The sequence below is a fragment of the Centroberyx affinis genome, unplaced genomic scaffold, assembly GCF_046629955.1.
Source record: "Centroberyx affinis isolate AG114_WGS23_722 - 3 ecotype Tasmania unplaced genomic scaffold, CSIRO-AGI_Caff_v1 ptg002870l_1, whole genome shotgun sequence".
Taxonomy (NCBI): Eukaryota; Metazoa; Chordata; class Actinopteri; order Beryciformes; family Berycidae; genus Centroberyx; species Centroberyx affinis.
In genome coordinates, this window is record NW_027281003.1 from 175,213 (window position 1) to 185,340 (window position 10,128).

Sequence of the window (10,128 nt, forward strand, 5' to 3'; positions counted from 1 at the left end):
GAAATGGTAGATCATACTGAAATTAGGCTGTGCAATAGAGAATGATTGGCTTTTTCAGGGTTTTGCATGGGAAATATCAAGTTGGCAACAGCAGATGATATTCTTCCCATGCACCTTGCAAATTGACAATCCTTGTTTGCATAGTATGAGCAAACATCAAACTGGTTCTGTTGCACTGGATCACAGATGTTGGTTTTGTTGTTTACTAATGAGCGTGTAGTCTTAGCAAAGACTAATTTGATGAGGATAAGCCTGTGTGACAATGAGTCAGAATAAAGTTGAGTTTTATAGCTGACTGACGACATATCAGTGTGTCTGCTGCACCTGTTCATGTTGCTGCTTCACTCGGGCCTTGCAGGCCACTATAACAAGGCCAAGTCTGCCCTACTGGTGGAAACTAAAAATGGAAACAGAGAGTAACTGATCTCTCATGCTTGCCCTCTACAGCGTTGTCATTTGGATAGGAAAACATATAAGACCTACAGCTATATATTACTCATTGCATGTATTCTCATTGCCAAGAGGTATATTCTTGTTTTGCAAGAAATTAATGGAGCAAAAATAGTCCTGAAGGAATGAATCATGAAAGTAAATATATTCTGTTTACACACAGTGTTTACCTTCTTACATCACCATTCATCATTTTTATCTAATTGATTGTTGTACCTATTTTATGACAGAGAATCCAATGGGATTTTCCACCTTTGACCTCCTCTGATTTCAGTTTAGCACATCTAGGATGTATTCAATGTTGTTTAATGTTATTTTATTTATTTGTTTACTCCTTATATTTATCTACTGAAACGTTTAGTCTCTGCATTCATAGGGTGTAAACACTAGAACTGACATCCACTACGTTGCCATCAACAATGTCAAGTTTCAAGAATAAAAAGTTAGTTTTCCGGTCAGAACTTTCAAAATAAAATAAAAAAGGGGCGAACGTTTTTTTGTTGTTGAGTCATACAAAGTGGCAACATAAAGAATATACTTAAAGAGTCTACAGTAAATTAAAATACAATTGTTATATTTCTAAAAGGCTCTTTACATTTTTTTGTTTATTTCACTCACCCGTTTTCTTTTTTACTGCTCTTATTTATTTTCTGACGTTTTTGCCTCTGCTTTCATTCTGCTTAACTGTTTTTCGCTTTGTATTTTATTTTCTGCCCTGCGCTTTTGTTTAATTGAATTACTTCAGTTTCCTACTTCCTTGTCTCTGTGAGGCACTTGTAACTTTGTTTTGAAAAGTACTATATCATTGTTGTTGTTGTTGTTGTTGTTATCTTTGTTATAGCTTGCCATATGTTCATAGTCACGCATGATGCCATATAGGGTTGCTCAAAATCAAATGCCGGGCAAATGTTGCGCTTTTACTTTGAAAGTACAGTTCCATCATTTCCGGTACTGTGGTGGCTCCCTCTGTCTGACTTGACGCAGCTGTCGCCGTTGACACGGCATTAGGACCCGGGGTAGTTCGAGAAACGCTGGGATACGGATTACCGACCGCACAGGCATGTCGGGACAGGGGACACACCTGCCTTTCAGAGCCTGCCGTGGGACTTTACAGCTGGAGCCGAGCTCAGCCTCTCTTCTGTGAGGAACAACAAGTATTTTCTGACATGTAACCTACGGGTTTATCCCTCCGGTTAAATGTTTTGATGGGACTGCGTTGCAACGTTTAACTTTCCCGATCCTACACAATGGCAGGGTAGCAACAGTGCCGAGATCCTTTCGGGTGGTAGGCTAACGTTGGTTTTTCCTCAAATAAACGACACCACCGTGGCCACACGGGGTGGTAACGCCACGTAGGACGATATCTGACAATAAAGACCTTTGGGGGTGACTGGGTGCCTACTACAGGAGCTAATATGTGCACAAAGGAGTACATGTAATCAGCGATGATCAAGTAGGTGGAAAGTGAGCAACGTCAGCCTGCCAGAGCGAAACAGCGCATCGGAAAGAAACATTGAATATGTTTACAAAATGTAATGTCATGCGGCTCCGACAAGATACACAGCTTTGACGGGGAGGTCGTGTTTATTTCAGCGAACAAGAGGCTAAAGCAGACGAGCGACGAGCCGGGTTAACATCGTTTTCGTGAAGTAATCCCCGTTTCATTTTTGACGCCTTCGCGAAGTGGCCATGGAGGAGCGCGAGCCGGTGGAGAGGGAGATCTCGGACATGGACCAGTCCCAGGCGGACTGTGCCACCATGGAGAACGGAGTCATGCTGGTGGTCAATCACAGCCACATCCAGCCTCCGTTCAGCGTCGTCCTGGCCACCCTGCTGTACTGCGCCGAGTTTGTTAGCGCCTCGGTGATGTGCAGCAGGTACCACAAGACCGACGACACCATCTGGTTGGGCTTCACCATCGCCTTCATGCTGGTGCCCGCTGTGTTGATTCAGTTGACGCTGACATTCATTCATAGAGACTTGGGAAGAGACCGGCCTCTGGTCCTCTTCCTGCACCTCCTGCTCCTCGGTCCTCTCATTAGGTAGGTGGTGGTAGTGGTGGGGGGGGGGGTACCATTGGAAAGCAATGGGCAACGCCTCCCTTCAATCTGGCACTTTAAACTCATTAAGAGTCACCAGTTTCAAGTTTTTCTGCAGGCTCTCCCATGCAGTGGGGGTAAATAGTGGTTTATTATGTGGAAGCCTCATCTGAATCATATTTGAACCCCCATGTAGTCTTAAAAGTCCTGGCATAGACCCTCAGAGACTTTTGTGCAGAGCTGGCTTCCTGCCCCAGCAACACACCCCTCACACTATGCTTTTACCACTCAGTCATATGACCTCATCTGACCGTAATGGCACCCAAAGGCCCTCAGTACTGGAGACTGGCTCTTGGTCTGGCTGGCTCATGAGCAGAGAGGTCAGAGGGGGTTTAAGGTGTTAAGGCAGTAGCTCAGAGATCACACTCATCTAGTGGGGAAGGCTGCCACAGCTGCTATGCCTTTGGTTATTATTGTAGATCAAATCAGAGGAAATGCAAATATCACAAACTGCACTGAAGGTCAGCACATGTTTAAGCAAAGGAAAAGAGTAGGGAGCACTTTTTGGGAGAATATTGGAATAGGTGACCAGATTCTGAAGATGAGCAGCAAGTATGTTTGTAAAGGATGAGGAAGGAAATGAACCACCCTTATTGAAATATGTTTGACAGAAATAACAGCAGAGTTCAGTCACGTTACTCTAAGGTTCTACAGTCCACATATTGAAATACTGTCAGTCTACACCTCTTGTTAGTGGCAGTTGGTGATCTCAGTCAAGAGACCTGTTTGGCGAACTGTGACTCATGTTGGATTAGCTGCAAGACGAAGGTGGAGACCTCGAGTGTTTTGAAATTCAAATCTCCGGCGATACTCTCTCTCTGAACTTTGATTTGTCAACAGAGTGCCCTAAGGTGCTGCGCAGAATTTACTGTGCTGTAACAGTTAATTGAAGCGTGCAACCTTTTGCAGGGCAAGAAATTCAAAATTGTCTTCAGGTCTGTGTGTGTTCCTTGCCATAGGAAGAATGGCTTCCAATAGAAAGTGTTGCTAAAAGGCATAGAAATGATATGCCTTGTTATTGTGGCTCAGCCTTTAGCATAGCGTATAAGTGAAATGTGACAATCTGCCATTACTGTCCCTTCCAATGGCATTCAAAAAGAGAAAGGATTTCATCTTCAAAACTGAACAAATGGTTTTGATTTGTGTATGATCATTGTAGTTTATCAAAACATGACATAACCCAGTGTCTTTTCAATATACAGCACTCGCGTGATTCGTGGCCTTATCTGCTTTATCTGTTAAGATGAGTGCCTTGAGGGCCAATATCCTTTGCCAGATCAGCACATAATATCATACTCAAACAGTATTTACTATCATGCAAGCCCTCTCTTTGAGCAGTGCTCTGCAGCTTTGCAGTTCCCAGTATAACTGGACCAAGGTCAAGGTTTGGTTCAGCTACAGTTCTATAATTACACATTGGAGAGGCTTGATGTCTGTGGATGTCATCCCCTCCCCTCAGAGGAAGCCACACATGTCATGGACCGCCTGCAGCTCCAAACAGTATTTCATATTGAGGTGAAAGTGTCAACGAGACTTAAACAAGTCAATCAACAGTGAGCAGCATGAACATTCAGTTTGTATGTCGTTTTCTGCATTAATGATGCTGCCTGTACTGTAGATTTGTGAGAACGTGTTGATTTTGTTATATTGGCAGTGAGGAAATTGCAGAGCTGCTGGAGCTGTACTGAGTTTCACAGACTGCTGCTTTTATTTTCAGGAAGGCGAGACAGAGACTGTTTTCACTTAGGAAGCTGAAGGGGTTTGGTGTTGGACACAATGACCTGGAGATGGTTTGTGTTGGCATGATTAAAAAGCATCAGCATCAGTCTGTTAGGGGAAGGCTGATCACAGAACAAAACAAAAATATCCAGCATTGTTAGTCCTGCTGGAAGAAAAAAAGAAAGCAGCCAAGAGCAAAAGTAGCTGTATAAAAGCTCTGACACTGGTTTATCATTCAGCGCACCCTTCCCCGTCTAGCTCAGGATGCCTCCCTCGGGTCAGTGATTTGGAACGGCCAAGACCAAGAACAGCTTTCATAAAAGGCAGCTGCCGATATCAGTGGGCCTGTGCAACCAAACTGGCTGCGTATTTGTTACGTTTGTGATCCTGTAATTCTCATCTATCACATTGAGCTGTAATATTTCCAATATGTGCTTTTAATGTGCCAAAGGTGAGGCCAGAAAACAAGTTCTAGTATCGGTTGTACAAAACATGTTACTCTGCTCTGTTCAGTTTTGTCCTATGTTACTCGACACTATTCAGTGCTACTCTATTCTATTCTGTGCTATGCTGTTGTAATCAGATTACCTCTGCTGCTTAGGTCTGATGGGCGTTTTCCCGTGTAGCTGAGGGGGATGATGTAATTGTTGATCATATGCCGTGGCTGCACAATCCAGTATTGCATTTTCAGAACGGAAATGGGTTCAAAGTGTTGCTGTACAGTCGGTATTCATGACAGACAAGGAACTGAAACTCACAACTTGGCACTGAAATATGCTTGATATTGCTTATCAGCTGCATCACTTTAAAAGACCCCTTTTATTTGTATTGCAGTCCACCTGAAAATAATGAGGAGTTTGTCAATACAGAGTCAATATGGAATCTGTGAGTAGGGAGTCGGGTTATCTGCTACATGTTGGACCTTGTCATGACTTGTCTCCCTGAGAATATGATCCTACCCCAAAGCAGGGATAGACTAGCTACATAATTACACCATGTCAGCCCGGTCCAGTCCCAGCATGCAAAGCTGAAACAGTAATTACAAATGGTGTTGTCTGTTGTCTGTGCACCGTTCAAAGAGGCCATGTTGACAGCCTGGTGGGGTAATGCCAGGCGACCGCCTACCAAAACAGGATGAGTATCTCCCCATCTTGCTGATGAGCTGTCGAAAGAATTTCCTGAATCGCTCCGCTGCGCTTTTGTTAGTTAATTTCAGCATTGTGTCGCAAAGAACCTGTAGTTTCATTCCGTTTTTTTTTTTTTTGTTCCTCTTACTGCATGTCGTTTGAGTTTCACACTCTGTAGCAGTGTGCTCAAGCAGAGAGGGAACAGATTGCGTGGTTAGGCTGCGATTACAGAGCAGTAGCCTGTGTGTTTCTTTTGATAAATCCATAAGATGCTGTCGCGGAAAGTAAGCATATCGATTCTGCTGGCTAATGCTTTCATCAGTCATGCTGTTTTTTTTTCTTCTCCCCCTCTAAGTGAAATTCAGTCTGGCTCTCGGTCGCTTACAGAAGCCTAAGTGCAGGCTGGCTGGAGTACACTACCCATACTGCATTCTCAGCCCGTTGTGCTGCCAAGTTTCCTAGGAAGACTGTCAGTAAATCATGTTCTTGTGCCTTACTCTACTGTAGACCTTATACAGTAAATCGTAGACTAGATGACCCCCATCTGCCTGTGTATATGTGTGTGTGTGTGTGTGTGTGCGAGCATGTGAGTCCAGAGATAAGAGTAGGCTTATGTCGGACAACAAGATTATCCTCATCACCCTTCCTCTCTCTAGTTTTGGGTCAAAGACAGTTCAATGAAACACAGAAGCTCGTGCAGCACTGCATCTGCACTGTTAAGGAGAGAGTAAATGTAATTCCTCACCAAATACCAGCTGAAACAACACTGACTGAAAACTGCTGACTGAGTTTGGGGCGTAAGTTCAGCAGAGTCCGATGGCACATAGTTGAACTGCGGGGAAGTGAATACACGTGGGATACTTCTGCCTCTAAGTCCATCATGTCTAAAGTTGGAGATGTTGGTGCTTTGGAGCAAAAGATAACATTCCAGCACTGTGCTGTGAGATTTACTGTTGGAGTGAGAATCCTCAGCGGGCTGGGCTGTGTCTTGAGCGCAGCTGCTCACGGCACTGTAAATATATGGTGATTTTTCTTCTCAGGAATTCTAATGAAAGCATTTTTGTTGTTGACATGTGAAAACCTCGCCATTCCAGTTTTGGTGGATTTTCATGTTTCAGCTTGAACGTTTATGTAGTGCTGAAATGGTTAAGCAAGTTTTGTGACCTTAGGGCCCCTGAAAACCAGTCAGAAACTACTGAATAATTAAAAAAATGCAGAAATAAGGCTGGCTGAAAATCAGTTTTTTGAGATGAAAGGGCCGTTTGCACCACTTGCACAACACGCTCCTTTACATGTGATGGTGAAAAACATGCTTATACTCTTTTACGAAGTGTTAATGTCCCCATGTCGGTAAACAGTGAGAGCATTTACCTTGAAAGTACAGGGAACCACACCCTGAGATTTTCAGTTTCATGTGTTCAGGCATCAGGAGGCTGTAGTTTCTTTCTTCTGACCGCCCTCTGGTGGAGCCACAACACTGTGCTAGTGTTTGATTCACAGCCCAGAAAAGGTTCACAGGTCTGTTCATGGTGGAGCCCCACATGACAAAATTTCTAGCATCTTTTAATGAACCTTGGTTCCATGACAAGTAACTAAATTGCACATTTGGTTCCTGGGCTCAAAAAAACAATTAAAAAAAAACTGTTGTATAAAATTGTTGTATTCATGGATTTGTGTGTTATCTGTGTAGATTCTATTGTAATTTGCATGCACAATATAATTCTAAAATCACAGTAAATGTAAAAAAGTGCATAGAAAATCATGGCGTCCCACTGTGGTGTAATTTAAACGTTACATTGTGCTGCCCTCTGTTGGTTTGAAAGTATTATTCCACCCTCACTGACCCCTCTCTCTCTGTCTCCCTCAGGTGTTTCGAGGCTCTGGTAGTCTATTTCAAGGCAGGTAAAAAGGAGGAGCCGTATGTCACCATCTCCAGGAAGATCAGTCTGAAGAAGGGGCAGGGGACGCCCATGGAGTGGGAGATTGGCCACTCGGAGCGCAAGCTGGCCGCTCACAGGAACGCCTTCAAACGCACCGCAGTCATCCAGGCTTTCCTGGGCTCCACCCCTCAGCTCACACTACAGCTGTACGCCACGATCCAGGAGAAATACATCCTCTACACCAGATGTAAGAAGTCACAGAGGGGTGGGGGTTGATGCTAGGGATGCTGTCTGTCAAGTCGGCCATTTTCATGCCAAAAATGACAACGTGCACCCAGAATTTTATTCTTGGCTGAAACAGTATTTAGAGCATCATGGGAGATTAAAACTCTCCACTGACACCCAGAGGTGAAATTTGTTCAGGGGTAGCAGCTCTTTAAGACCGTGACCCACTGTATGGGATACGTTACTGTCTTTAAATGAAGAAATAATTAACAAAAATCTGTAACAATTAAATTAATACATAAAATATGCAAAGAAAATCTAATTTCATTGTTGTTTTATATGTAGCTGTGGTCTGGTAGGAAACAGATAGCGGTTGAACTCATACAGTATAAAATAATGATACTTTTATTGAAATTGAAAAAAAAAAAAAGGATTTTTTTCTAGCAACTGATGAGCATATTTTTTACTCAGGTTTGAGATGTATTTTCCTTTAGGGATACTATTTCCATTTTTCACTAGACTTGAATGAAATAAAAATGGAATAATAAATTATAATGTATAACTGTACTGAATTACAATAATAGTATGATGGTAATATTATAAGGAGTTCCCTGTGCTTGCCACCTAGTGACAAGACATTTTCAAATGCTGTAGCAGTGTGTCTGCTACTGTTTATGTGTGGAGGTTTTAACGAGTGACTCCCTCTGTGTTTGCAGTGACTCTGATGATCATCACACTGATCTCCATCATCTACGGCGCTCTGGTGTGCAGCGTTCTGGCCATCCAGATCAGATACGACGACTACAAGGTGCGGTTGCGCCCGGCTGCCTACCTCTGCATGATCGTGTGGAGAGGGTTGGAGATCGCCACCCGGATCACCGCTCTGGTCCTCTTCAGCACGGCGCTCACCCACTGGGTGATCCTCGTCGGCCTTGGCAACCTGCTCTTCTTCTTCTTCCTCCCCTGGGCCGAGTTCTGGGCCGGGAAGGGCTCGCTGCCCGAGAACGTGGAGAAGAACTTCTCCAAGCTGGGCACCACGGTGGTGCTGTGCATGTTCACCTTACTCTACGCCTGCATCAACGTCTTCTGCTGGTCGGCGGTGCAGCTGGACCTCCGCCATCGAGAACTCATAGAGAAGAAGCAGCAGTGGGGCCGCCTGGCCGCCTACTACTGCGGCCGCTTTGTTGAAAACTTCGTCCTCATCACGCTGTGGTACTTCTTCAAGTCGGACTTCTACGAGTACGTGTGCGCCCCGCTGCTGGTGGTGCAGCTGCTGGTCTGCTACAGCCTGGCTGTGCTCTTCATGCTGCTCTTCTACCAGTTCTGCCACCCCTGCAAACGCCTCTTCAAGTACAACGTCCATGACTGCCTGCACTGCGTCTGCTGTCGTAAGGAGCGGAGGCGGCGGGGGAAGCCACCGCCTTCCTACTCCACCGCTGCCACCATGGTCCTGGTGCCAGAAGAGCCACTGGAGCTGCTGGACCCCCAGAATTCACAACCCCCCGACATCACCAGTCAGCTGGGGGAGCGGGAGACCGCCATCGTTGATGACACTATGGATGCTGCCTGAGAAGGAGTTTGTGGGGATTTAGTGATTTTTACATAATAGCCTTATGAACTCAGATGTTCTCTTCTGAAGAACAGCTGCACACTGGGAGCGATGGGACACAGCGGTGCTTACGCTGCACTGCGGAGGACAGGGTGCGCTCCTGAAGGAGGTCTTAAAGGGTTTAACACAGAAATTAGAATTATTTGTGTTATTAGAAGAACAAAGGTGCGTGAAGAGCCTTGACTAAGCAAAGCCATGTGTTGGAGAAGCCTCTTTTTTCTCTCAAGTGTACAAAACTTTTCTCATTCACAGTTTTGAGAGGGAAATGGGTAACCCATGATGCCTTTTATTGAGGGTGTTCACATACACTTAGGTCCCAGTATACCAAAGAATGTAGCAGGGTGAGATATGCAGTGATGCACAAAGGCCGCCTTGAGAGAGCAGCAGTGGGTCAGGCAGAGCGAGCCAGGTGTGTGGGAAACGTGCCAAGTGTCTCCGACCCCAAACTCTGCCCGGGGCACCAGTTTACTTTCTCTCAGGGTTTCCACTCCCTACCCTTTGCACAGCACTGCGTATGCGAGACTCGAGATGCAACAACAGGGCAAGAAAAGGTCAGATGAAGAATTTTACCTTCCTCATACCCAACTGCACCCACTAGGCTGTTGTGTGATGAATGCCTTGTGTTATTCACTGTCTGCCTGATCATGTTGCCGTGGTTCCCTGTTTTGCTTTTGGAAAAATGCACCAAGTGTTTAAAAGTCAGTGGAAAAAAAAAAAATCTGCTGGAAAAAGTCGTCACAAAAGATGTAAAACTGTTATGGAATATCAGGCACGTGTCTTTTATAAAAGGTAAAATTACTTACTTATGCATATTTAATTCAGATTTTAACATTACATTTTATGATGCATTAACAAGACTGACACTGAACGAGCTTCTAAAATACTGAAATGGATTCACAGTTTGCCCTTTATTTGTACGTTTTGCCTTGATTGTACGCGTCAGTGCCTTGACTACTACTGTATTTACTTGAAAAATAAATAAAATAATAATCTAACACACGCATTCTTGTCAAATTTCT

At 44.4% G+C, this 10,128-nt stretch overlaps 1 protein-coding gene across 1 annotated transcript; it reads left to right on the forward strand.

Annotated features, from left to right (window-relative positions):
- Positions 1-1,546: 1,546 nt before the first annotated feature.
- Positions 1,547-10,071, forward strand: xkrx (XK related X-linked). Its single transcript, XM_071536413.1, has 3 exons — positions 1,547-2,492; positions 7,263-7,522; positions 8,217-10,071. Exons 1-3 carry the CDS (start codon positions 2,140-2,142, stop codon positions 9,068-9,070), a joined length of 1,467 nt encoding a protein of 488 aa, XP_071392514.1. The 5' UTR covers positions 1,547-2,139; the 3' UTR covers positions 9,071-10,071.
- Positions 10,072-10,128: the final 57 nt, after the last annotated feature.